Genomic DNA, 27,830 nt, shown 5'->3' with positions numbered 1-27,830 from the left:
TGAATGTCACTATAAATTAATTGCTGTCTTAAGCCATCTGTAGACCTGACATATTCCATATAGGCCTTAGAATCGGACGATGCAGGGCGAAGTTAGGTCGATCACATGTGGAGGGGCCAAGACCGGGTCATTCCTAGATTCATAGATTTGGGCAGGAACGGCATGCCACCATAAGGCCTGTACATCCTAGGCAGTTCCAGTTTCCACTGCAGTTTCCAGCTGACGTTGGGTACAGATGGATGCTGCAGCAATTTAATTGGCTTGCAAAGCTAAAAGACATATAGTCCACATGTGCAGATATGCCTAGGCCTATTGTGCAAAGAGTTTTTACAGGAGATCAGGATGTAAGCCAAATCTTTCTAAATCAGTTGAGTTCCCAAGTTAGAGTTTTGTTTGTTGATGCACAAAACGACTGCGTCAAGGGACGCCTTGACCGCCTCTCAAATCTTGCAGACTCTCACAACCCTCATGCAATTGCAAACTGTGCTGTACTACACAGCAATTCACATCAACACAGCCTGGATCAGTTGCATCTGGTGCGCCTGACTGTAGGAGGCTTCGCCTAGAGCACCTCCCAACAACAGAGCATGGCGCCTCCTTACTGCTTCTAAGAGAACAACAAACAGTTGCCAGACCCCTTTGCAGAATCACGCATCAAAATTGGCAAGGGCTGTCAATGCCCGAGCCTTCGCTCTTTTGAGTTTGAATTTGAATTTGAGCCCTCCTCAATGCTCCCAGTGGTGGCTTCCTCTGCAGCTGCCGCCACCTGCTGCTCCAGTGTCCTGACTGCCCTCGCTGCAGGGCCCTCCCTCTCATCATCATCCGACTCCCACTGGACCTGCACAGTGCAACAAAAAAATTGACGGCCTCTGAAAGCATCAATACATGACTGTGGCAACCGCACCTGCAAAACATCCTGAGCGCCCAAGACATCACAGATGTGTCAAGAGCTGCGGAAAACCCGTACGGGTTTCAGACAGCCCTTCATAACCACCTGACATGCCAATGGCCTTGCATGGCCAGGCAGGGTAATGCAGCACTCTTAAGATTTCACCACGTTCCAAAGATGCACCAACAAGCCTTTAAAGAGCAAATAGAAGATATACGGCAGAAGGGTGCCGTCATTCCCCATCATGATGTAACTCAGGAAGATGAGTAGATCACATGACACCGGCTGATAAGGAAGATACAATGGGTCATTTACCGGTACCATCACACTGACCGTGAAGTCACACCTGCTTGGAGCTGCTGGTGTAGCCGCCGTCCCCGCCGGTCTGCGCGGCCGGCCCGGCACCGGCCGCCGCAGCGGCGGCTGCGGCCGCGCCCGGCTTCGCGCCGGCCGGGGCGGTGAGCCGCGCGAGGGCGTCGGCCGCGCGCGCAACTTCGAATTCCTCGTCCTCTATCTGCGCAGCTTCCTGCGCCTCCCCCAGCTGCCGCTTCAGCTCCTCATACCTGCAGCACCAGTATAACTCGCGATGATCCTTTCTCAAGTTCTCGAGCTTGTAGATCTAGATCTAGAAAGCTTAGCAAAAAATCAGGTGCTCTGTCAGATTCTTTGTGCTGCGCAAAATGCGCAAGAAACGCCAGAGATTGCAAGGTTTCTATCACTGGTTGCATGGGTGTGGTGACTTCAAATGCAGCAATCTGGCAATTCACCTGATAGCAGGTAGTCACTTTGTCAGGGCCGTAAGGCCAACTCAAGATGGCACTTTGAAGACTGACGCACACCGTCTGTCACCCAGTGCCAGGCATGGAAACATTAAGCATCACATCCCAACAGCGCCAGCTGTCAGCTGTATGGCCTGAAAAGTGAAACATGTTTCCGAAGCCGGAACTCATCCAGAACCTACTGCAGTGTGTCCATCCTTGAGAGCAGAGTGAGGCAAAGTACGCAGAGAGTCACAGTCATACCTTGTCATGAGCTCCTGGCGGCGGGTGGTGAATTGCGAGGGGAAGAATCCGGGGAAGTATTTTTGCAGGAAGCTGAAGATGAGAACGTGGCCCACGGGCGTCAGAGGGGCAATCAGAATTACTGCAAAAGGGATGAACGTGAGAACATCCCGCGCCGTCCGCCGCAGCGCCATCACCTGCAGAATGACAGCATGACAATCATTAGTAGTTAATTCGCAAGCAGTGCATGGGACTGAAGAGCACTGCTGGACATAGGGCAAATCATTGCTGAGATTGGCAGACGAATGCATGGCAGCTGTGCAGATTTTGCACATTGTGTCAGTCGGCTGTGTGAGACAGAGGTCTCCTAAGAACGGCGCAGATTTTGAAAAATCGGCGAGCAAAAGGGCTAACAATTCAAATTTCCCCATGAGACAAGTCAGCAAGCCCAATTGCAGCTTACAGCCTGTGCAAGTGCAAGCCACACAGTATGGCTTAGCATCAATGCAAGAACTAGAGTGGTCCGCACATAGGCGCTTGCTTAAAGAATCCCTAGCCTCTACTCCAACTTATCTGTGTATTTGCTGTTGTTTTGAGCGCCCCGGCCCCTCATTTTGCAGCTCGATTAGAATTTAGGCAGGCCATCTCTCTTTGGCCCCAAATATCAGGTGCTCCTCTAGATTGGGTGGACAAAAAAATGTCAAAAAAGAAGTGAAGAAAGGTGGCGCACCTCGCGGGGCTTGAGGGATGCTCCGGCGCCGGCGCGGTAGAAGAGGCGGCCGGCCGAGGAGCAGTCCTGCCCCAGCAGCCGCACTCCGCGAGTGAAAAACATCACGCCGTCACGCACCTGCAGGCAGGTTATGTCATTTCACTAATGTTAATGTTAGTCATTGCTCGTTATCTATTCCTAAGAACCAGGTACATTAAGTAGAACACCTTAGATTAATGCAGCAAAGTGTCCTTGGTTCTAGCTCTTCCTCAAGACTCATAGGAGAATCGCTGGCTGATTATGCATGGAATCTCTGTAAACGCTGTAACTCGGCCCATCAAGCGCTCCCGAGGCATTCGAGTTTGCCCCTACTTCTCGTATGTTGATGCTCGACTGGTCACCTGCTTAGGACTGTGTTTCTGAGCCTGCCTTTTCTATCACATGCCTTCATGCACAGCAGGCCACAATGCTCCCTAGTGTCCACAGCTCTTGTTCTTGTGAAGTCTAGGAAACATGATGACAACACGTGCAAAAGCGCACCGAGCACATCTCGACATGATAAGTTGGGATGTGTGATCGGGTGAGTCACCTTGGCAACTCCGTCGGAGACTGCCGCCTGTGCGCGAACCCACGTCCAGCCGGTACCGGCAAACACCTCCGCATCCCTGCAAGCAATAGATGTGCATTTTCATACTTCATTTCATTGTAAAGAGTCTCACCAAACAATGGACATAAACGAACGGCGGCTCTGAAAGCTAACGGTAAGCAGAGGACTTATGCTGTCCAAATGTTAGCTGCCTGAACTCTGCAGCGCACGAGCATGCGTATGTCGTGAGAGACATCCTCCGCGTCTGTCCGCGCCAAATGGCACTGGCAAAGTAAACAGCATGCCATTTCCTTGAGAATGCGCAGAGAAAAATGCCACTGGTGCCCTTACAAGTGCCATGGAGCGAACCGGGCTCGTCTTCTTTCTTTTTTGTAAGTGTCATGCAGTGGCTATTTTAGGTGATAGGAAGAGAGGCATTGGTGCAGTTTCAGGATATGGAATACAGGGGGGCACTGACCAGATGCCAAGGCAAGTGCGCAGGTACCTGAATCATGCCTGCTGTTTGTACGACTCATGCTCTGTAACTCATCACTCCTCACGCGAAATACCCGCCAAAGGACCACCGCACATCCACAATCAAGGAGTCACTCTATAGGGAGTAGGGTTTAGAGGTATCAAAAGGGGCGCTGACCCGATGCCGAGGCGCGTGCGCAGGTCGGGGATGTCTGCGGCCAGGCGGCGCAGGTCGGCCTCGTCCACGGCGAGCGCGTTCCCTGCCTCCACTGCTGCCCCCATGCCCGCTATGGGGGTGTCCAGCAGCGCAAACTCCGCCACCAACAAAGCCACCTCATCGCTCGTGCCCTACCCACCACAAGGGAGTTAACAACATCATCATCATCCTGGAAAATATTTGAGCGCCCCTGAAGCCTAGAAATGAGCAGCCGGCCTATCACTCATGCCCCTGCCTGCCAGCAATAATGTCATCGTTGAGAGCCTCTGACCCTCTGGTTACCAACAGCAAACTTGTGGATGCTTGACGAGCGATTGAGCTCTACAGAGCATCCGTGTGTTTGATTCATCACGTCAGCAGCAGTCAGGTGCCGTGTCTAATCCCTCCAGCCATTGCTGTGTCGAGAGAGCACCAGAGCGCCTCCTGACCTTGCGTGAGAGGAGAAGGGAGGGGTGCTGTGATTCTTTTGTTAGACCAAAGAACACACAGAGGGTGGCATGCGCAGTCACCTGGCGTGAGAGGAGGAAGGAGGGGTTCTGAGTGCCCTGGCCGATGTCCAGTGCCTCGTCCTCCAGGCAGCCGTAGATGTACTCCAGCTCCAGCTGCAGCGTCCGGATCGCCAGCGCTCGGCTCAGTGCCCCCACCTGCGTCAACGTTCCCCGTGCATCAGTCATGTGTTCGTCATGCGTTTGATAAGGACAGACGGCAACTCTGCACAATACGCCCTCACTATCTGAGCACGTCAACATGCAGCCTGGCTGCAAGCCAGGGCTGCGGCACTGGGATGGCTCGGGATGCACCCATGAAGCAAAAATCTTGACCACATAATCGCAGGGCATGCGGCATTTGTCCAGCTGCAAGCATTGCCATGACTGCCGCCATGACCATCTCGGCTATTATTCCCTCGGCTATTACGGCACTGTGGAATAGGTGAGCTCGGGCGGTTTTTGTAGGGGTGTGCGGCAGACCTCATCATCCATATCGCGCAGCTCCCCGGCCAATCGCGCGCGCCCCCCGATGCCCGCCCTCCTCACCTTCGTTTCCCTCACCTGCACAGACCAAGCCTCTCCTGAACTCTCTACTCAACAACACACGCGCACATGCATTGGAACTGGCCAAAGCGTGCTTCAAGTCGAAGCATAGTCATCCTGGAGCAACAGTCAGCAGCAGATGCACCCGGAAGGTGAGCTTCATTCCATCTTGCGAGCAGTCATGCATGAGCAAGAGCTAGGAACTGATGCACTCCAGCAGCTGAGCTTCATCGACTTGCAAGCACACATATCCAGGAGAAACGGCTAGCACCTTCATCAGGCGCAACCCGACAGCATGCAACAAGATGTTGACTTCAACGACCACCAAGAGAGGGGAAGCCAAATCAAGACAGGGGCACACCTTGCTGGCTTCCTGCAGCTTCTGCTCCAGAGCATCGATGTCCTTTGACAGTGCCGAAATGGCGGCCGCCCGCTGCGTGCGCGTGGCCACCGGGATCGGCAGGGGGCCCCCGGCGGAGGGAAGGGTCCCCCCGGCCTCGGCCCCCCGCCGGCCACCGCCGCCGTTCAGCCGCACCCAGAGGCCCTTGGCGTACGCCGCGCTGCTGCTGAGACCGCCCACCACCGTGCTAACTGGCGTAGCCCGCGCCTGCCGTATCAAAATAAGTGGCATTGAAATTGGGGTTTGCCTTGTCCATAGTTCCTTAAGATTTGGTCAGGCGAGGAGGGAGACACAGTCTTGATCCACAGAGAGCAAGCTTGTTTGGTTTTTGCTCCCATTCTCCATCAGGCAAAATGCCTGTGAATGAGATAACGACCCAACCATGAAAGTGCACGCCAGGTGCCTCATGCACTCCTGGCTGCATCAGGCGAGCTTCAAGGGTATCAGCTCTGAAGTGGGGCACCTCTTGTTTCTACGGAATTGGGCTTGATGTAAGGGGTATACACTCCAAAGGGGTTGGATCTTGCACCTGGCCCAAAAGTGAGCTTCGGGAGCTGGCAACATACGTATCAAAAGAACAACCGACAACCATGTTATGAGGGACCCAGGAACAAGAAGAACCCTCCTAGATGAATAACCAAACTCCATGAAAAATCTCATAAAAGAAAGAAAAAGCCTCTGCAAAATTATAAGAAGAAAGTCCCACACTTTGCAGGCCCGGCTGCACGGCCGGCGCGGGACGAACTTCTTGACAGCACGCTCGTCACCTCTTTGATTCACCAACGGTACGTGCTTAAAAATGAGAGAAACATGGTAGATCTCCAGAGCTTGAGGTCTCACTTTTTGAAGCCCCGGCTGCACTGCCTTGAGCTTGCGCGTGACGAATTTCTCGACGGCGCGCTCTGCCTGCTCGATGCGCCCCTTGACTCGCTCGGCCGCCTCCTCCTCGTCCGTCGACTGCCGCCCCGGGCTCAGCCGATACCGAGCGTTGCGCGCGTCCAGCGCCGCCTGCGCCGACGCCAGCCTGCGGCCATAAAGAATACGTTAGTTCCCTTGCCAGCAAGGGTGTTTAAGGGCATGCGTCACGCGCTGTGTGTGGAGTGCGGGGCAGCGTTGCCTGCACCAGTGCCAGCCTGCCACAACAAAGAATACATCGATCGCCCCCGCAACAAGCGGTTTGGGGGGTCTGCGTGCTGGACTTTTATCCACTAATGGGATTTCATCACGCTAAGCAAGAGACAAAGATGTTTAGAAGGGCAAGATGCAAAGACAGCCTTGCTCGGGCACAAAGACACTCTTAACTTTTTTAGCAGGCAGGACATAGGAGTATCTGAGAAGGAGAGGCAATCAGAATCACCCTTGCGCGCAGGGATGTACTGGTGAGTGCTGTGCATAGTGCCCGACGCTGACCTACCAAGAGATAAGCAACAGAGTGCACAAGACTCTGCCCTGCTTGGGTCCAATAGGCGCCTAGTGCCCAGCAGGGATAGATTTAACAAAAAAGTCAGGAAGGGCTGAAAGTGCAGAGTCACGCACGTGGGGAAGGGCAGCAGCCGCGTCTCCTTGCGCACGCGCTCGGCCAGCTGCGCGGCGACTTCCCGCGCGCGCTTGGTAATCCGCCCCTCCGCATCCGCCCCGGTGCCGGCCGCAAAGACGACCTCGCCAAAGCCGCTGCCGTTTGCTAGAAGACCCCGCAACCCCGCCTGTGGTCAGCAAGCGCATTCGGCCATCAGATAGTTGTAGCACTGACGCTCCTTCCAACAGTGGCTGCAAGCTTTCCGAAGCCCGAGATGCGCTGTACAATGTGCATGCCATGCCCATGACAACTGTGGTGGGCGCAAGCATGTCCATATGAACAAGTCTGGCAGTGTGACATGAAAAACGGCCTCTTGCTTTGATGCAGATCCACTGAGGAAAGCATGCAGGCATACAGATGTCTGTGCTGGCAGGCCTGGCAGCAAGAGGGTGCCTTCTGGGATGACAGACTTGGGTGTCAATCAGCCAGACTTGTCCATTATGGGACAATTGCCCCCTTCAAAAGCAGCAGCAGTACATGCATGCATTGTATGAAATGCTCAGAAACCACTCCTGGCAAGCACGGCAGTGATTAACGCCTTTTGGAGACAAAAGAGACTTGCCTTGAGCTGCTCTGCAGTCAGCTGCATCTCTCCAACCAACTCTATGGCTGCTTCCTGCCGCTCCCTCTCCTCTTCCTCCTCTTCCTCTGCCAGTTCCTCCTCGCTCCCTTTTCGCTTCCCCGCTGCAATGCAGAAATCAAATAGAATTCAAGTGTGTATCCTCAAATGCATAGTAAAGCATTTGTTATGTACATGTGACGGGGCTAAATCCAAACTGGCACAACACCCACCCACTTACTGAGCTTGACAAGCATGAGATAGATAATCTAATGAACCTGACGGCATTACTCGAGAAGAGAGGTTCTCCCAAAGGGATGATCTGTGCTGACTTCCAAGGCTCAAGCAAGGGTGGGACTTGGGAGACACCTCTGCCTGTGGTAGGTGACCTGTGGTGCCTGCTGGCATGCCTAAGCAGGTTGGTACCCAAATGTAACCCTTCTGTATAATTATATATTACCCCTTGGCTTGAGTGTGAAACTCAAGGGAGCGAACCTGGCCGCTGGTAGGGTTGGTACACAGGGGATGGCTGGGCCAGGAGGCCGTCTGCGCGTAGCAGGTTCCTGTACAACTTCCGCAGCCTGATCAGGATCTCCAGCCTCTGCACGCGTGGCGCCACAGCCGGCACAGCCGCATCCTCGTCTGCTATAGACGTCTGCGCCCTGCATGCACAATTTTTGTTGTTACAAACATTATCACACATTTCCCAGTCATAAGGACTAGGTACGTCAAGCAACGCTTGGTTTAAACCTTTCTGTCCTCTCGATTCTTGCACCTCCTCCACCAGTCATACCCATGCCCAATAACATCATGTTCATCCCTCACATGCACATTTCACCCCGGTGAATTCTTACTTCTATTTACAAATCACATCTTCCTACCAGAGGCAAGGTACCTCTGAAGGCAAGCTTCATGTAAAAGCTGGCCTATCCTAACCCTCATTGGACTCGCAGACTCAAGCAAGACCGCACCAAACGTTGGCACCACGCTCTGTTCGGTTTCTACGGCCCCCGCGAGCCGGGGCCCAGCCGGAGAATGAATAGGAATAGCACTTATTTCGATTGAGCCTGACCGGAACACAGAAGAACACTTTACAAATGCATGCCCTTAATGTCGTGCATATCCCTCTCGACCATCGCGGCAAGCTGGGTAGCGTGAATCTGAGATATTATACCGCAAATATCAGGTAGTCACACAAAGGCATGCTTCACGCACCTGCTCGCCGCTGCACCCCTGCATGCTCCCCCTCGAGTTCTGGCGATAGTGAGAATTAAGATGCCCGGGGTTGCATCAACTGGCCTGACAGGATCACTGCTGGAGCATGTGACTTGATTGCTTCTGCACCTGCAGGAATACTAAACTCAGCCAACAGAAATTAGAAGCTTGACTGCAAGTCCCTTCTATATAGCTACAGCACAATATCCAGCTGGCCATCCTCAGCCAATGGTGACGGAATGATAACGTCTTGGAAAAGTGCAAGTCAATGGAAAGCTTTTCGTCTGAGACCCCCCATAGTGCAACCGTGCAGTACTTCACGAATATCAATGCGCACCTTGCCGCATGATTGCAAGTAGGTAATATCTCACTGCCGAAAGGTGAGCGTCTTTTAGATGCTGATGAGTCAGTCAATCTGTGCCGCACGTGTGGCCTTCGAGCAGTCACCACCGGGCACTGGTGGGGGATGCTTCCTACATGTTGAGATCTATAAGTACCCATAGTGAAAGTTGCAGTTGAATCCTTGTCGAGAAACGCCTCGAAGTGGAGCTGATTCTTCGCACGTGCTACGTCCCAAACATCCTTGCGTTTTTAAGCTACTTTGCAAAATTGAGCAACGAACGATACATCAGCACTAAAATCAGACGAATTATTACTTAATGTCTCATCACAGCATCGCTGCATGTATTGCTTCCTCAACAACCTTCTGCTCTTTATCCTGTGACGTGTCTGGAACGGTCCCCCCGGCGAGCAGCTTCAACAGCGGGGGGTCCGGTGTTCAAAATTGTAACAACAGAAAGGGCTGCTAGCATACTGATCTCCGAGAAAATTGATATTAGTTAACATCAGGCTGAAGTTGCGTGCTCAGTGATGCCATCGACATAGAAGGCGCTGGGAACAGAAGATTCCCTGTGAGGAGCAGCAGTTGGCCAGAAATTGACACAATCTGCCCTGAGTTTGCAACTGCTTCTCGGACGGCTGATTTGGTGAGCCCCAGGAATAATAGAGTGTTAGTAGCAAGGCACTAAGTGCATCAAAGTTTTGCACCTATTGCCTCTTATTCTTGAACGGTGCACTTGGTGTGCTAGGGGGTGTACTGCCCTGACTCACAACTCATCTTGCTCGCATCTTATTTGTAGAGACATCCATAGGGGAATGTTCAAGCTTGATCAAACAATCGTGTTTACGATGTCGCCAAGATGCGACCGATCTGGATGCAAGGAGCTCCTCGAGGCCAGTGGCCAGATTTTGATGGGTGTCTCATCTGTGAGGGAGCACCCTTATTTACATGCATGAGCTGAGGTCTCACAGTGTGTACAGTCTGCCAATCTGCTGTCCCTACCGGTAGCAGCGCCATCATTTAAATGTTCTTTGGTATCAGAAAAATCGCGGGAGCGCATCGAATCCGTCCTCCGTGGGGCACACGGGTCACAGACGAACCTCCATGTCCGGCTACAGGTTCAGCGGTCCTATCGATGGCGTATGCGTGCTGCGCCGTGCTGCTTCTAGAATCTTGACATCCCACTTTTATGGCTGCAGGTGAAGGCAGATGAAGTCTTTCTTCTCCACCACCAAGAAGCACATCCCAAAGGTCAGCTCCAACATCAGGAGGCTCCACTTCCGCACGTTGCAGCTATTGACTCTGTTCTGTCCTCGGACGTCTGTGTAGATTCAATGGGGCAGTGTGCAAGTGCAACATCCTATGCATTCCTCGGTGAGATGTCGCTCACAGCAGGGCCTCCTTGGCGTCTTGCAGAGGAAGGTGGACAAGTGGAGCCACGAGGAGGTCCGCAGATGGCTGAACAACGTGGGACTGGCGCGATATGGCAACGCCCTCAAGGAAAGGGGCGTCCAGGGCCCGGTGAGTGTTCTTGCACCCTGACTTTTCGTTGCTTCCCAGACTCTTGGTGCCCTGTTGCCATCCAGGACTTTTTCCAGCAGCCCTGATCATTGATGTTTTATGTACATGTCTCATCTGGGGCCCATGCAATGCAGCACATGCTCGGCCAGCTAAGATACTCGATACTTGATACGTGTAACTTATTGAGAGTAATGCTTTGAACATTGCAGGAGCTTCTGAAGCTCAGCCAGCTGGATGTGTATGAGCTGGCGAGCAGCGGCGAGGACGCCTCAAGGTTCCTGGCAGAGCTGGCAGTCCTGCACAAGCGCGAGGTAATTTTCCAGTCACTGCATGACTCATCACTACCACAAAGCATGCGCCTTGTCTAAGTCAGACAGGACAGCAGCAATGCGCCACATGTCTTACTTTGTGTTTGCCGACCACAGATGCATGAGCAGATCCTGCTGCATTGCAATCCCTTTCACTCGAGCCAGAATGCCTTGGGAAAGTCAAACCTTATTAGAACAAATTTCTGAGTCCTGACACGTGTTGTGCAGGGTTGAGGAGTCCTTCAGAGATCTGACTGTGCTTGGGCTGTGCACAGGGAACATGTGCAAATCTGTCACAGGGAGCGACATCAACTCCATCAAGTGCTTATGCTGGCAGCGGCTCCACCGCAAATAGCACCCGGCCAAGCTCCGGGTCACAGGTGACTCACTCGGAGTAATACATGCTATGCTCGTCTCTGGAGCACCCTGCCTGTTTCAACTGGTCAGCTGAACTCCATCCGTGAGAGTTGTGCAGGCAATCTTTTTGGCAAGCACCTTGGAGTGTGATGCTGTTGCTTCCAAATTCTTTTGGCTGTGCATCATGGGTTCATGTGACTGGCAACACGCCGAGGCAGGCCTGAAGGAGATTGCAAAGGTGAGTTACTTGCACAAAATTGGTGTAAAACCGTGAGGATATGGCAGTCGCAGGGGACTGGCGGCCGCGAGTCATCGCCAGGCGATGGTTCAGCGGCGCTCCTGGAGGGCCTCTCCGACCGGCTGGCCGCGCTCGGCATCGCCGGCACCGGCCTCGAGGTCGCCGCGCAGGGTTCACCCCTCGTGACCCCCATCATTCGTGCGCGCCCCCTTGCTAATCCCAATTGCATCTTAATGGGCCTCAGAATTTAGACGACCTGCTGTGTGCATGTGGGCGTCATGCATGAATGGCAGGGGTGCGATGATTCTGCTGCACGAACTGCCACAAGGCACCATGCTTGGGTTCCTGAGGCCAGAGGGCATTGCAGGGATGACACGGACCTGTGCTGATGTTTCTGCAGCCCCCCTAGCTTGCAGCTGAGAGCAGACATGCTCTCCTCATTAGCTGAATATTCTGCAGCTTCCGTAAGAAGCCTCAGGTCAGCAGATGTCTGGATGTTCCCTTCACACAACTGCTGGAATATCCCAACCACAACAATTCCTGGCTGTCCATCAAACTGGACACATCGAAACTGTAGACCGATCATCCTTAGAGAAACTGTCACATGCTCCTATCGGTGGTTGTGTATTCATCAGGCGCTCTGTGGGAGCTGCATGAGCGCGCCACAGAGGCCAAGGGCTTCCGTGCGGCGTGCCTGCACCTGGACTCCTACGTCCGCTCCATCCTCACCGTCTTTGACGCCGAGGGTGAGTCTCTATCCAGGCCTGCACTCTCTCACAGAAAGGGGGTTCTGAAACTTGAGGCAGCGTCTGAAATAGCTCTTGCTGCAGAGCTGATCTGGCCATGACTGCCTCTCAGTCCCGGTATGCAGGCATTCTTTGACGCCAAGGGTAAACTCTTCAGCCTCACATTTAGAATTGTTGCGCTTACAATCACATCAGTTGAGCAGCTACTGGTCCGTGTCTCAGCCCCAGGGTGGCTGATCATCATATGTCACCTGTTCCGTTCATCATCAAAAGAGAACGGGCATTGAAAATGCACGAGGCAGTCCTGGTTGCAGCAGCAGGCCCGGGCACTGTGCGTGCTGTCACCCAGCAAGCAGTTGGCGGGTTTGTGATGCATCTGCTTACAATGCACATGCATGCAAGCTCGTGTAATGACCAAGAGCCTAGGGAAGCAGGGCAAGAGGAGGCCAATGGTCGGGAGTGGTCATATTTCTCGGTGACTGCTGCTCTGCGCTTGCGTGATGTGGGGCTTAGCGGACAATTGTGTTTTCCTCGTCTGAGAAGGTAGTTGTGCGTGCTGTTTCAGGGAAGCGCCTGGCTGCGCTGGGAGGCGGCCCCCTGAGGAAGCTGCTGGGCCTATTGCAGGAAGCCACCACGCTGGTCGAGTCCTGCTGCGACTCCGGTGAGTCATCCCTGACTAACCGCGATCAGTCACACGTTCTTAGCAAAGCTTCTCGGACATCAAACTCTTTAGAACTGTTGGCTCTTCAGGGATATAAAGTCATAATATATTTAGGATCTGCAAGAGGTGTTTTTCACATGCTTGCTTGCACCCATGGAGGTCGGTGCCTCATCTTCTCTTAATGTACATTGGGTGAAATATGGGAACAGTGAAGTATGCAAGAAATATATGTTTGAGACATCGGAATTGGCGAGTACTTCAATAATTGCTGGTGTTTGCACAGGCTGGCTGGCCCGCATGCTGGCTGGAGAGAAGGTGGAGTCATTCATCGCTGTGCACAACGCCGTTCTTCAGCTGCTCAAGGTGCCCTGCATGCCCCCTGCCCTGTGTAGCCAGACCTGCTCTGAATTGCAGCATTGTTGTGGGCCTTTTGAAAGGGAATTAATGGCTAAATATGTCCAAGGTGCTTCTTGCGGTTTCTGCTTTCAGCAAGCAGATCTCCACCCTATTGCGCCTGCTGCCATGTGCTTGACAGCCCTCCACGACAAGTTGTAGTAGCATTGCCAGCATGGCGGGGGCCTTGTGTTCAGCAGATCGTGGGCTGCCAGCTTGAATTTTGTTGCATCTGTGCCCTGCAGGATGAGCGGCTGGACGTGCTGCCCAATGGCAGCCACCTGACCTTTGGCAGCTACGCAGAGGAGTCCCGGCCCCTCAAGCGCGCACTCAAGCAGGTCCGCTCAAGGCAGATCGGGTCTCTAGTTAGAGTCTCCCAGCCGCATCCTTTTTATCTTCCTTTTGATTCTTCTTTTGCTCCTTTGTGAGTGGATCACCCTTGTCAATTAAGCCTCGCCCCTTTTGGCCTGCCTTTCATGCATTCTTTGCAAGCATGCTTGCGGCTGCACAGCTGGCAATCCTGAGAATTATATAACTTGGCCTTGATCAAATGTTCTTGGTCACACTAGAATTGACCTGCACGCCGTCTTGTGCACCATCTGTTATGCATGCAGGTAGTTTCATTCAGACCATGTCCTCTTTGCCGTCTCTCTGCGGTGCAGCGCGAAGTACCCAATACCCTGATTTGTCTCAGGATCTGCTGTATTGGAATTGTGAGTGAGTACAAGTGTGGAAGAGTGGAATTGTGAGTGGAAGTGTGAGAGATTGAGCTGATGCGAGCAGGTGGGCGGCGGCTCTGTGGAAGGAGGCCTGGCGGCTGTGCAGACTAATGACCAAGCCATGCGTGAGCTCGTCACTGTGCTCGATGTCGATTCCAAGGTGTGGCCCAAGCCCTTTCTTAACCTGGTCTTGCCATTAAGCCAAGGGTCCTGAATATCAGACTTATTTTCCTTTTATGGCAAAGAAAGAGGGGGAGGAAATGGTTTTGCCTTCGCCATTCCGCTCGCACTTGGCATGCATGCGGATGGAGTAGCTATGCCAAATCAAATTCTGAAGGTAGCTGACTGATGAGGGATCCCTGCTGAGCAACCGTTTCCAGTAATGCTGTGCAGTGTCTTCCGCGAGTGTTGGTTCCTGCCAGAGGCAGGAGGATTGGAGATGTAGGCAGGTCAAGTGATGCTGTCGAAGCCTGCATTCACCTGCACACATGCACTGGGAAGGATTGAGCATGCTTGCGCATGCTGTTCCTGTGCAGATCATTCTCAAGGAGCTTCAGGAGTCTGGACTGCTCAGCGAGGAGGCTGCTGCCGCGGCAGTGGCATCACCCAAGGCCGCCACCGCCACAGCAACATTTGCCAAGACTGCATCCGCCCAGGGACCGGTAAGCAGCATTTGCATTTTCACACCTTTTAGGATGGCCTGAAAAGCTTGCAGCTTTCCTGTCCAGAACACGGAACGCCTGCCGAGACCTGCGTAAAATTCGAGCGACCTCCTTCGGCAGCTGGACGAATTCAATCGTGCATTCTCTTGATCTGCCATCATGAGCTATGCACCAACGCTCTTGTTACGTTTTCTGAAAGACTCCCGAGCGCTGGCTCTGTTTCTGCGGCAGGGGGCGGAATTCGCAAAGGAGTACCAGCAAATCTTCAGCCAGGTAACAAGATGCGGCCACTTTCCGGTATAGAATTAGCGATCCGTATCATCTACTGTAATCTTATCATCGCTTCCTTGTGTTATTTTGTGGATTACATCGAGCAGGAGCTGGTTTTGGGGCCCATACTAAGAGACGGGGGTGTGTATTTGGCCGCAGTACGACAAGCACAGGAGAGGAACACTGAACGCCGAAGAGTTTCGGAGCGTCCTAACTGACCTCGGGATCTTGGTGAGTGATTCCATCGATGGGCAATCTGCCCGGCATGCGTTCTAAAGGGGAGCTTAGTCTTCACGGCTGCGATTGTCTCGAGATCGGTTTGTACTGCTGTACGAGGGGCTGTTGACGGACCAGCCAACAAGAGAACTCCCCTTTGCGGCACCATATATTTATTAGACGGCAGATTTTCAGCAGTTCATCGAGCCGGAGACTTCCTTGTATTGTAACATCCACACTTTGGATTCTGATGTCTTAGACGCCACACAGCGACAGGAGGCGGCCAAATGCTGGAAACTTGATTTTGGAGTGCTCACAAAATCTCAGATGCCGTGGTGTCCGACATGACCACGAGCATCAGAGGAGCAAGTCGTTGAGAGGTGCTGTTTGCAAATCTGCGCAGGATGGCATCCCCAGCGGCCAGCTGCAGGATGAGCGTGCGACGCAGCAGTTCCGGCAGGCGGACGTGGACCGCAGCGGATCAATTTCGCTGGACGAATTCGTGGCCTACTATCACACCAGCTGCGCTTCTCGCGCGCGGCTGGAACTGCGCTCATCCCTGGGCCCATCTGCGGAGAGTGAGTTGCACTTTTGCCACATGCATGGGGGCATTTCTACAGATTGCTTGCCATTTTCCTTCCTGTATGAAGATGCTGTATTTTGCAGTCGCCTCCTGAGCATAGGCAACAAGTCCTGAATGATGTACTAAGCAAAGGTCATTGCAGAATATGACTTAGAGTCATCTGAGCAGGGTGCATGTGGGTTTGACGGGCTGATGCATGCTTTGCAGGGGACCTGCAGAAGGTGTTCTGCAGCTTTGCCTCTTTCGGCGGCCGCCAGGTGGGCCTCTCTGTCACTTCTCAATAACTCCTGCCATGTCAGCTGCACTATCAGAACATAGACCTCCTTTCATGTGAGTCTAAAGCTCCTCAGTAGAGGATTAGATCAGTATGAAAGTCGCCACCTCCACTTGCAGTAAAAAGCCCAAGACCTCCAAAGCATGCAGGTGTCCAATGCACTATCGCATGTTACCTGCCCTGCTAAGTCTACTCAGGCTGGGTTTGAATACGGTGTAAAATCTGCAATCTGCAGCACGTGGACGGAGTGGCTGTCACAGTCTGCTCTCCTGAGGTTTGAGCAGGCTATGTTTACATTTGGCGTTGAATTTGAATTTTGATTTTGCAGCACGTGGAAGACATGGAGGGCAGCAAGTTTGCCAAGCTGTGCCGCGACTCCAAGCTGCTCAGCCGCGCATTCACCGCCTCCGACGTCGATCTCTTCTTCGCCAAGGTATAGATACCTCCTTTGCCTTGTGTACAAATCTGGACCCTGCACCGCCAGCTTGACATGCCAGAGGAGAAGGCACCTGCTAGAAATTGGCACAGATGCCACCGAGGCCTGGTGTGTGCCTAGGAGCAAGCCGCATTGTTGCATCGACTCACTGCTTTTTATCCTAAACGTGCAGCAGTCAAGGCTCAGTCCGGGACGGCAAAAGTGTGACCCGAGAAAGGTCTTGAACACTGAACACTGTGCCGGCAAGTCATACATGCATTCAAGCCTGCTAGAAGGCCGCAGGAAGGGCGGGAAACAAGGGCATCGGGCAAAAACAACCAGGGCAGTGAGGGTTTCTGCAGAATGGTGACATGTGCCGGGATGTGCGCGCAGGTGAAAACCAAGGGCGCGCGGCGAATCACCTTTGGCCAATTTGCCGAGGCTCTGGCGCTCGTGGCTGCGAAAACGAATTCGAATCTGGCTGACGTGGCATCCGCTGTGCTGGCGGCTGACGGCCCCTCCGTTACGGGCACCAAGGCCGAGTATGTCAAGTTCCACGATGACAAGGTGAGCGCACCTTGCTACACATATCCGCTCCATTCTATCTTTCCTTACAAACCTGTGACTATTTACCCAGCGACAGGCTCTTTGAGAGCAGGTGAACTTGCTGTAGGGTTGAGCTAGCTGGCTGAGAGAAACTTTGCACAAGGCATGCGCAGGATTTCTTTGCCAAGCAACAGCATGCAGCAGCAGAAGTGCTAGCGTTTGCATGCAGTGAGTTGGAAAGAAACACGCAAGCTCACGTTCAACCTTGACAGTTCACCGAGTGGAGCACCGCTTGCAGTGCATGGATTGGGGGCTCCTGACTGACCGCAGCAGAAACTCTGAATTTATCGTGAAAGCTGTGCTCTGCTGTGTGCGCAGTCCACCTACACAGGAGTGTACAAGAAGGGCGGACCATCGACGGTTGAGCCGTCCAAGGATCTCTCGGCGCTGCTCGACCGATCACCGGCGGACATCCGCGGCATCAAGAAAAGCGTCATAGCGCAGCAGGGCGGCTCGCCCCTGACTAATGCTGACTCATCGCCGGCCGCGGCGGCAGGGAACGCCCCGCGCCGGCCGCCCTCCATCAACACCACCGTGCTGACTAACCCCGCGCACGGTTCCGGCAGGTGCGGGGCGTTGCCTCCTGCTTTCATACTGGTTCTTGATATCAGTGGGAGTCAGAAAAAGAGGATTTCGTTCTTTTCTCCCGTTGAGCATACTGCCATTCAGAAGCTGGCGGCGCAGCAGATGGTGGCCTGAACACTGGCCATGCCTTGAAAGCCGGCCTCCATGGGATGTACTGTTGGGTACTTTTTATGTAGCAATTTGTCTGGCGAGAGTCTCTGGGCCGTTGCAAATAGCATTAGAAAACAGATCAGTGAATGCAGGCTATCCTTTGCCTATTGGTTTTCTGCAAATTCACAGCATGCCTTAGCCACAATGGTATCGGTGCGACTTGTTACCTGCATTGCTGCCCATCTGCTTTGGCAGAGGATACTTCAGGCAGGCTTGTCTGCAGCAACCTTACACGCTGTAGAAGTCATTCTAAAAGCCGCAAAAAATGGTTATTTTCTGGCTGAAAAGGATGGATACTCGAGGCCCTATCTCCCAAAATATAAAAGCTGTGATAATTCTGAGACCAGATTCGGAAAGCTCTCTACAAGCCTAATCTAATGGAGCATGACCCTGGTATTTTTGAAGTCAGGAAGACTTCTTAAAGTTTGTTTGAACATTCTCCAGCACTGCCAAGGGTGCGGGTTTTAGAATGAATACTACAGTAGGTGGCGTGCACAGTAGTTTGGATCATCTGGAGTGTTGACTTAACGATGTATCGCCCCTGCGCAGTTATGTCAACTCCCCGGCCAGCACGGCGTTTGGCGCGGGGCTGGTATCGCCCCCAAGCGCCAGTAGCGGGTCTTCTCAGGCGGCAGGCCACAAGCACGTGCTCCCGCCCACTCCCGACTCTGCTCGCCCCAACGACCGCATCAAGGTTTGCTTGCTCATGTGTTGACTGCTGCATGAAGAACTTCTGTGAAATGCGAGGCAGTCACAGCAAGTCGCATGCGCATGCACACCTTACCGCTTGGCACGCAAGCAAGAGGTCCGGGCTTTGGTGTGATTCAAGGTTTGATCAGGCGGCCGTACCTCTGCAGCACTCCCGCATTAACCAGAGAGTTGAATGTCGTGACAGAGGTTGAGAACGATCAGAAGTAGGAACATCTTGCATGCACACCGTATTCAGGCAATCCAGGTGTCAGACTTTATGGGCTGCCTTCACTTCTGCCAGAAGGATCCATTGCGCACTTGCTTGGATGTAAATTGACGAACTTAGATTGAAGGCCGGGGTTGCCAACAGAACAGCAATTAAATATCTGATCACAGTGTTGAACGTCTGAATGCGCAGGCGGTGTGGGATAATGTGGCGGACGAGGAGTTGCACGCGGCCTTCCGGGCCTTCGCGATCTTTGGCGCCGGCGGCACACCGAAATCCGGCGCAGCCGGCCCGAAGGCGCCGGTGCTGGACAGCGGAAGGTTTGTGAAGCTGGTGCGCGACAGTGGCCTGCTGGACGGCCGCCTGACCGCCACCTCTGTCGAGCTCATCTTCTCAAAGGTCAAGGGCCAGGTGCGCTCTATTCTTTCGTTTCCTCCTGTAGCTGTTCGGATGTGAGACAAGAGCGCCACTAATATGGAGCTGCTGCTTTCAAGCTCAGGTTCAAGGTGTATTTCACTTGCTGCTAAGACCTTTGCTACTTCGTGGCTGGTTAGCCGTGCCAGTTGCCACAATCGTCAGTGCCACAGCTGTAATTCTGTGCAGCAGCTTTGGTGGGACCACAATTATCTGCATTCATCTTCTTGCCAAGAGATTTTCTGTTTTAATTTAGTTCTGACAACTTGTCAGCAAACGGGCATAAACACCGCATGCATGTATCTGCATCTCTACAGCGCGTGCTTCCATTCACGGCAAAGGTGCCACAAGGCTGCTGAAGTTACACAGGCGCAATGGCAGCATAAACCAGCCATTAGTAGAATATGCCGCAGTTGTGATACTCAATACCAAAGAAAGAAGGGCATGCTTCATGGGCCGTGCAAGACTTCATAGTCTGTGAATCACCTGCTTCTGCAATGAAGACTCGGGACAACTGACTGTACACAAAGAGATGCCCAACTCACTTTGGGGTTTTGATCTGCTGCAGGGTGCGCGCAAGATCGAATTTGCTGCGTTTGAGAAGACGCTGCCTCTTCTGGCCAAGGAGAAGGGTGTGTCTGCGGAGGAGGTACGCCGCGCGATTGTGCTCAGCGGGGGGCCCCACCGCAACACATTAGTCACCCCCGACTTCGTGCGCCTGCACGACGACAAATCCACCTTCACAGGTGACTAAATCACCCTCCCGCCAGCTGCCACTACCTCTACAGTCATAGCTTGAACATCCGCACTGCCTAGACCGTATCCTTCTCACAGGGTCGAGCTGATAAATTGCACATTTGATCAAAGCCAGGCTGCTTGGGATCCGTTGCTCTGCTTTCAAGTTACATTGCTGGTGAAGGGCAGAGGTCATTTGCAACTTGGCTGAATGTCCGGAACTCGGGATTGGGCCTGCTCAGTCTGCGCTGAACAGAATGCAGACATGCCATTTGCATACAAACAATCATGGTAATCTGCAGTGGTCAGTGTTTCAATTGCACACAACAGATTGATGAGTGAGCTTGCTGTATCTTGCCCTGTAGGCGTGTATGCAAAGGGCGGCCCTTCAACAGTGGACAAGAAGATCACACTCGCCACGATCACCAACCGAGCCACCAACGAGAAGGGCATGATTCTGTGAGCACCAGGGGAATCGACATATCTGATCAGGGGGATTCGTACTACTGTGCTTGGAGCCACACACAGCTGCCTGCTTTGACACAGGCTGCAGAAGCTTCATATGTTTTCTCTCTTTTCTTTGCATGCAAGGCAGCGGGCTCTGCGGCCCATGCTGGTTCGAAGCTGCATTCTCTCTGATCTGAAAATAGTATATTTCTAGATACGGGCTCAAAAATCGCGCTCTTTGAACTTTCAAAATTGCAGTAAACTCCTTTTGTGTGAAGGCTGGGATTGAAACAGTGCACCCCTCTGGCAAGCCTGCTGATATATTCAGGTTTGACACCGCGCGTTTGCACTGGAACCTTGGGCAATAACACTGCTGGCCGCAGCTCGGAAATGCCATTTTGAACTCTAAGAAGGCGGAGAAATTAGATCGGTGTACTGGACAGAAGATGCGCCGCAAAGCAGACTGAAAAATTATCAGCAGATCTCAAGAGCTTGAGCAAATTCCAACCACAGCCGTGGATCACCGCAGTGCTAGCAGCTGGGACCAGAATTGCGGAACGGAACTTCACTGTTTGGCAACTTTATTGCATTGCGGGTGCCTGCATGCATGCTCGAGGTAATTGTGATATTTGCTGAACAATTCCTTCCAAAAGATTGTGGCACCAAAGGGGCGCCGTGGGAGTGGAAACACTGAAGCTGATCAAAGCTGCCTTTGAAAAAAGCAACCCAACAGTCTATCCCTGCGGAATCCCAAGCTGCTGCCATTTCCTCATGGGCACATTTTAGGCAAGGCTTACTTCAACTTTCAGCGGCGTACCCCACAAATTCCTCCCTTTCAAAAGGGCAGCCCTCTCTGTAAAAATAGGCAAGGCACTCAAGTCTTCCTTGTTTGCAGCGGCTGCCACAGTGTTCACATCCCTGGGGCAGCCATGCTCATGAGCATAACTAAGGCAGTCCAAGGCACCAATCTCTGCTGCATATTCACAAGTATGCTCATCCCAGGGGCAGCCGTGCTCATGAGCATAGTGCAAGCAAGCTAGGCTACCGGCTTGTAATGTAATACTAGGTTTGCTTACTGAATATACAGGAGTCAGAGGGAGTGCGTTGCACGCAACACGGTGGAAGGTGTGCAAATTAAGTAGTTTATGTCTTCTTCAACCATGCGATTGCAAGCAACTTCTTCAGGCACATCCTTCTCAATTGAATATCTACACAGTGAGCCTAGCCACATACACTATGTGCTCAACAAGACCCCTCGGGACGCGAGCCATGACCTTATGGGCAGTGTTTACCCCTGACCTTGCAATTCCTGCTAGCGCAAATGCCTGCTTTACTGCATCCCTTCTGGCTTGCATCGATTGCAGTGCAGCCCGGCCAACATGTGTCTCCCAGCACCCTGCATGAGATCCCTCGGTGCTCGCATACACCAGCAGCAAGCAAAAAGCCCTTTGATGTCTCTTTTCTTGGCAGTACTCTGACCAGATAGGGTCAGAGCACAGGCAGTCGGCATCATCAATGACTTCTTTGAAGCTCCGGGGCAGAAACAGGCCACCGTGTGAATAGATATAGCTGAGGGCCTCGTAATTCCCCGCACAAAATGCCCACATGCCTTCTTTCCCTGTGGGATCCCATGCACATCCCATGACCTCATGGGCATAGGCAATTTGCACGAGATTCACCCTGTTCTTTGAACAGTATGTGGCAACCACTGGATGGAATGGGCAACCCCTACTAACTGCATATTCCAGGCAATCATGATGACCTAGTTGGGCAGCAATCTTCACTGTGTCTGAATTCCAAGGGCAGCCATTCTCATGTGCATATTGGAGGCATGCAAGTTGGCCGTAGCTTGCAGCTCCAAAGCATACAGTGGCATCCCAGGGGCAGCCTTGCACATGGGCGTATCTGAGGCAGTCAAGATGCCCGGATTGCGCTGCTTTTAAATTCGCTGACATGTCCCAAGGACAGCCATTCTCATGCGCATAGCTCAGGCATGCAAGGCTCCCCTCATTTGCAGCTCCCTGACACACCGATTCGTCCCAGGGGCAGCCATTCTCGTGTGCATAGCTGAGACACTCAAGGTGCCCATTCCTTGCTGCTTCATAGCATGTGGCAACATCCCAGGGGCAACCGTGCTCATGGGCATAGCGCAAGCATGGTAAGCTGCCTCTTGTGGCTGCTTTGTTGCATATCCTTCTGTCCCACGGAGCGCCGTGCTCATGGGCATACATCAAACAATCAAGGTTGCCAGCAGCCCAGCTGCATGTTTCTGTATCAAATTGACAACCGTTTTCGTGTGCATAGCGTAAGCACCTAAGGCTCCCTTGATGTGCTGCCCAGTTGACGTAACCTTCGAGGAGAGGAATCCCTCTTGTGTGAGCGTACTGCAAGCATGGGAGGCTATCCTTGAGGATCGCTGCAAGTGCAATTTTGTCACCCAAGGGGCAGCCAGAAATGTGAAGCCATTGTAGCCAGGCCAAGCTGCCATGTTTGGCCGCCCTGTAAGTGACACTGGGGCCCCACTCAAAGCCCAGCCTCCTGTGTGCTTTGGAAAGGCTCTCCTCAGAAGCATGAAGGGCGTTGTCTGCATCTATATCCTTGCTCAAATCCAAACACAGCAGACGGAAGTGCCAAAAGCGCCGACACTCCTCGTGGTCATTTTGGCAAGCCGCCTCAAAGCTTCCACAGTGGGACCGCAGATCCACTGCAAACACAGCAGTCCAAAGCTTCAGTTCCTGTTCTTTGCCAATTGATGTCTTTTTGTACGTTGTGAACACTCCAGTGCCAATCAGCAGTGAGTTCTTGCAGCTGCCCTGTGGTGTGCCGATCTGTACAGGAAAAATGTAACGCAGCACTCTGTATAATTCTGTTCGAGTGTTTCGCAGACATAAAGCATTTCAGCATTTCAGCTTACTTTTGCTCCCACTGGCGGACTCTTTTGTTCAGGCAAATGCTGAGACGCGAACCAGATATCCAGTCCCAGTTACTGAGCAACGTCGTCTCCTTAAGAACGCTGAATGTATGATGTAGCAACCATACAAGCTTCTCAGAGGCAACTTTCAAGTTCCTCACTCGATCGTGCTTTGCATACAGACCTAAGCGTCTTCTCTCAGGCGATTTGCGCAATAGAAATAGAGGGCCAAATGATCGACCGAGTCTCACCAACAACGGTTCAGATCAGCTTAAAGCTAGGAATGGAAAAGTAGCTCTGTCGCCGACATCTGGGCACTGTTAGTCACTCACAGTCAGCCCTTACGAAGCTTCTGTGGTATATCTTCCTTCAAGAAACAATTGAAATCCAATAGGATCAGGCTCTCACTTAGACGGCGTAGCCTGGAAGACGCAACCGCCTCATTCAAGGCACAAGTCGACAGCAGCAAGACAATTACTGGACAAGAGACGACCGACTGACTTCGTTGCAGGTGCTTCTAGCAAATCTGATTGGACCTGCCGTTCAAGACTGATCAGGATCATAATCAATGTATTGGATAATGCAGAATACCGCTGGATCCGCATTTAGAGGATCGAATGCCCCTGCAGGAAGTGCACTGTGCGAAAGGTCTCTTCTAGAAGCCAAGTTGTTGAATCAGGGACGGCAGGAATATCCGTGTGAAAAAGACAGAGCTCGATCATGAGGCGCACGAAGCAGCACGGCTGGGCTCTTCTCTATCTTGAGCATAAGATTCTGAACCTACCAGACAAAGAGAAACCGGGCTGGTACAAGCTGGGCATGTTCAAGCTGAACAAGAGTGTCAGAGTCCTGGATCAAGCGACCTGTCATGCTCAAGGATGTCTCTGCAACAAAAGCGGAAAACCAATAAGAGGCAAAGGAGGAAAGAACAAGGCAAGGGGTAAGAACAAGCGGAACCGCATGGAAAGGGAATATGCTGGCATGTGAGGTGCATTTCCAGGGATGTGTGCAACATGTACATTGTGAGCGGGCGCTCTTGTTGTTGTAACCTTGGTGTGCAGCAACCAAGGACCAATACTACGAATAATTATTGGATCAAATTAGAGTTGCCTTAAAAGATTAAAAGAAGTTTCTGGTAATCCGACAGCGCTGCCTCAGCAGTCTACACCAACCAATTAAGATCCAGACCGCCAACAAGCTCGGCTTAGAAAGTTCATGATGGCCCACTCCTTTCAAGAGGAGCGCCAAAATTCTAAAAGCTGAGATCGCAATCAACCAGAAACGTTTTGAGTCTTGCAGTCTTCATTTAGTATGTTTTGGTGGGAAACTTCAATAATAAATGATTGTCAAATCAGATGAGGCTGGGCAGTAGCAGATCATAGTGGTTGCCACTGGAGTAAAGCAGCTTCACTGGTGCACGGGGCTTCCTCCCTTTCTTGGGTTCCGCAAACTCCTCTCCATACTTCACAATGGGAATGTACCCATTTCCCTTCCTGCACCACAGCAGCCACAACCTTAGATCATTTCAGGCAATCTCCAACTTGCCCAACATTGGTAAGGAGAAAGTGTGTTTTCCCCGGGTCAGGAAGCACTGCGCCATTGTTTATCTTTCCTTGGCCATGAAGCTGTCTGCTACTGCCTGTCTTTGCACACAGGTCCCACAAACCTGCTGAAGAATGCGATCTGCCTACGGTTCTATATTATTGTTCTTATTACACGCTTTTCCTGCCGAAGGCAAGGTGCGTCTGCAGGTCTCTATATAGAGCAAAGAAAAGAATAGTACCAAGTGTCCGATTTGTCACATAAGTCCAGCTTCTGTAACAGTGAGACAGCGGGGCGGGGAAACAGCACCGCAGACTTGCCAGCCTGCTCGTCTCTCAAATATACAAATTCATTCTACTATATGTCAGACTTGTGATATGATGTCAGACTGGGGAACGGCTGAGAGTGCAGAGATCATGGATGTCACTCAGAAGCTGGCTTCGAAGTTCTCTTGAAAAGGTCCCAAAAATCTGCAGAGATGAGACAGAAGTGAATCCTGAGAGCACACCTGCCGGCCTCCTCGGCGCGCTGGAAGACAAAGATGGGCGCCTTGAGCATTTTGCTGAGAATCAGGATCTCCACTTCACCGCCCCAGAAGGTGGGGGACTGCAGCCGCACACAGTACCTGCATTGCACACTCGGGCTTGGACCAGGCAGTCATTCACTCAGACAGCCAAGTGGAGCTACGAAATCCACAGCTGCTGTAAGCAGTCATTCAAGCGTTTGCCGGAACAGGCCGGCCGTGCAGCAAGCGCCGTCCCCAGTCAAGCTTGCTGCGAGTGCCGCGCAACAAGCGGGGACAGGAGCAGTTGCGCTGAGGCAGGGTCGATGAACCAACCACTCCTGCTGCAGTTGCTCATTTGAGGAGCACCGCCTTTCGACAAATTGGGGCTCACTTGATGCCTGACTGTGATCCGCAGCGCCCGGCATGACAACCAGATTCAGTGTAAGCCATCGTCCAGACCTGCACAAGCCTATATCTTGGGTGCCGATTTCCAGCAAATCACTGCACTCCTGCTTCTCTGTCTCCCGTCCACCACCTGCCTTTTGGCGAGTGAATGTAGCGAGCCGCTTATGTTCCCAGAGATTCAACCGGACCACAATGCTGAGATTCCCAGCGGGCACCATCGGCAAACATCGTCTAGTGAGGTGCATGCACAATGCACAGCCAACAGTATAACCTCTACCTGACGTGGTGCAGCAGGCAGAGTTGAGGAGCTTGCTGGCAGAGTACATAAAGTTCCATTATGAGGCACGACTTATCACCTGCGCAGGCCGCCCTCGAACGCCTCGATGCTAGGAAGCACTTCCTTGAAGCTGCGAAGGCGCTCAGGCCCGCGGCAGAGCGCGTCCGCCACCGCCCGCCGCAGCTCGTCTGCATCCGCCTCCTCCGTTCTGCCACCCACGAATTCACCCTTCGCGCGCGCCAAGCCCTTCACCTGCACCAGGCAGCAAATGTCAATTGAGTGCACCGGACAGAAATGATTGCTGCCTTGCCTGCAGCAGGGGGCAGATGAGAGGTGAAATGCGCCAGACAGAGGATGTCAGGAATGCCGAGATTTGGATATGCGGTGCCCTTTGCCTGCAGCAAAACCGGTGAGGTTCTGAGATCACCGCACAGGCACAGGATGCAGCACAATCTGTCAAGCCAAAAGCTGTTTATGGCCAAGCTTCTGATCTTTCAACCGTGACGTGCGTCATCATGCACAGGCCAGCTGTGCTATGTCCTCGTGCGGCACAATATTGAAAGGACGGAACCATTTGCAGCCAAAGGGGAGCACAAACCCGAGGGTCGATGCTACCGTCGGGAAGCCCAGACTGTTGAAAAGTGGAGATCAGAAAAGTCCACTGACTAAAACATGTAGTTCAAGTGTCAACGGCTACAGATGCGAAGGAAACCAAGGGGTGGAGTCACGTAACCATCAGGCTGAGTGGAACCCCTGTTGTAGAATAAAATCCGGGGTAAATCACATAGATGCGGCGTGGAAGGACATGCAGGTTGGTTGCTGCGCACCATTGCTCTGAAGAGGCAGCGCCCGTCGCCCTTGATTGGGACGACTCTGAGGTGGGTCTCAGGCTGTGAGCTGTACAGCTTGTGTATTTTCTCTCGCTCAGCCTGTTCCCGGTGATGCCTGTTCGCAGCCGCCTTCTTCTTGTGATAATCTGACGAGACACCCAGCTTTTCCAGGCTGACAGAGTCTCCTCCTTGCATCAAATTGTTGAACTGAAAACAGCATCTGGATATCCCTGGACCTGCAAGGACCAGGCACATCAAGGTAGATTAGAGCCTGCACATACTTCCAATTAAAACATTACACCATATTATTAACCTTTTGCAGGTGATTTCAGCATGATTTCCTTCATCCTATTCCTAGATCGCCTCTCAGTTGAATAAGAAATATTTGTTGACCACAACACGCATACGGCCTTATATGCGTGTGGAATATTACGTTGGATGAAAGTTTTTTATTATTTTGTTATCATTGTGGTAAAAGTAAGTGTGCACCTGAAACCGCAGATGTCGATCTGTCCAACCCAAGCTTAATTGTTGTGAAGGAGCAGCTCGTAGCTCCACCATCTTCACGTGATGGCTCCATTGTTTTGTGTATATATGGTAGTACAGTACTGAACATATATTTGACGAAACGAAATTAGCAGCAGTATTGCATCTCCAGAGCAAGATCTCCAGCTGCTGTTGCCTATTTTGCACCGCAGGAGGCACGCCACACAATCCAGGCAATCTTGAGGTTTTTCTTTCGTTATCAGGCAGTGGCACTTTGCAATCTGCAGGATCACATTCTTACACAACTCACTTACAACTGCAGCATCCATTTTGCAAAATTGTAGCATCCATTTTGTCCACCACTCAAGGGGGGTCATTACGTATAAGCTTAAGCTTCGTGTAGTGCACTGTAGCTGCGGCTGACAGCTGCATGCGTGGCACTGCATAGTATGTGCTGGGTCAAGAACGGAAGTTTTGCAGTTCATCAAAAGAACCACGCTTGCCACATTCTGCACAGTCTGCGCGAAGCCACACTGCACGTCCGCAGGACTTGCAGCACCACTCATGTCTTGAGCTTGCGCAAAATTGCTCGTCTAATCTGGTCTGCCATCACGACGCAGCCCTCAGAATGCAATCCAGCCGGGGCAGTAATCTCACCCAT

General features: G+C 52.4%; 4 protein-coding genes across 4 annotated transcripts; 1 reads left to right on the top strand and 3 right to left on the bottom strand.

Annotated features, from left to right (window-relative positions):
• Positions 1-673: 673 nt before the first annotated feature.
• On the bottom strand, positions 674-8,681 carry COCSUDRAFT_40379 (hypothetical protein; the record flags this gene model as incomplete). Its single annotated transcript, XM_005649504.1, has 14 exons — positions 674-838; positions 1,236-1,452; positions 1,912-2,087; positions 2,621-2,737; positions 3,189-3,264; positions 3,838-4,007; positions 4,386-4,520; positions 4,845-4,925; positions 5,269-5,514; positions 6,148-6,331; positions 6,844-7,010; positions 7,407-7,567; positions 7,938-8,097; positions 8,658-8,681. 14 exons carry the CDS (start codon positions 8,679-8,681, stop codon positions 674-676), a joined length of 2,079 nt encoding a protein of 692 aa, XP_005649561.1.
• Positions 8,682-10,206: 1,525 nt separating this feature from the next.
• COCSUDRAFT_61265 (p25-alpha-domain-containing protein) lies at positions 10,207-20,229 on the top strand (the record flags this gene model as incomplete). The annotated part of the gene is made up of 22 exons (XM_005649503.1): positions 10,207-10,248; positions 10,393-10,518; positions 10,728-10,829; positions 11,102-11,206; positions 11,475-11,619; positions 12,057-12,167; positions 12,733-12,828; positions 13,112-13,191; positions 13,467-13,559; positions 14,005-14,100; positions 14,477-14,602; positions 14,834-14,875; positions 15,032-15,103; positions 15,492-15,666; positions 15,879-15,928; positions 16,274-16,378; positions 16,754-16,927; positions 17,285-17,532; positions 18,251-18,395; positions 18,810-19,028; positions 19,600-19,777; positions 20,132-20,229. The coding sequence occupies 22 exons, from the start codon at positions 10,207-10,209 to the stop codon at positions 20,227-20,229; spliced, it is 2,628 nt and encodes an 875-aa protein (XP_005649560.1).
• A 766-nt stretch (positions 20,230-20,995) lies between these two features.
• Positions 20,996-22,612, bottom strand: COCSUDRAFT_13803 (hypothetical protein; the record flags this gene model as incomplete). The annotated part of the gene is made up of 2 exons (XM_005649502.1): positions 20,996-21,261; positions 21,976-22,612. Coding segments are annotated over 2 exons (903 nt in total), but the record flags the coding sequence as incomplete, so codon positions are not given.
• Positions 22,613-24,201: 1,589 nt separating this feature from the next.
• On the bottom strand, positions 24,202-27,294 carry COCSUDRAFT_32540 (cysteine proteinase). Its single transcript, XM_005649501.1, has 5 exons — positions 27,173-27,294; positions 26,681-26,919; positions 25,933-26,105; positions 25,175-25,291; positions 24,202-24,617 (listed from the first exon to the last, which is right to left on the bottom strand). Exons 2-5 carry the CDS (start codon positions 26,876-26,878, stop codon positions 24,476-24,478), a joined length of 630 nt encoding a protein of 209 aa, XP_005649558.1. The 5' UTR covers positions 26,879-26,919; positions 27,173-27,294; the 3' UTR covers positions 24,202-24,475.
• Between the last annotated feature and the right edge of the window lie 536 nt (positions 27,295-27,830).

Source organism: Coccomyxa subellipsoidea (genome assembly GCF_000258705.1).
Source record: "Coccomyxa subellipsoidea C-169, whole genome shotgun sequence".
Lineage (NCBI taxonomy): Eukaryota > Viridiplantae > Chlorophyta > Trebouxiophyceae > Coccomyxaceae > Coccomyxa > Coccomyxa subellipsoidea.
Note: the sequence above shows the minus strand (reverse complement) of the source record. Positions and strands in the feature narration are given on the sequence as shown.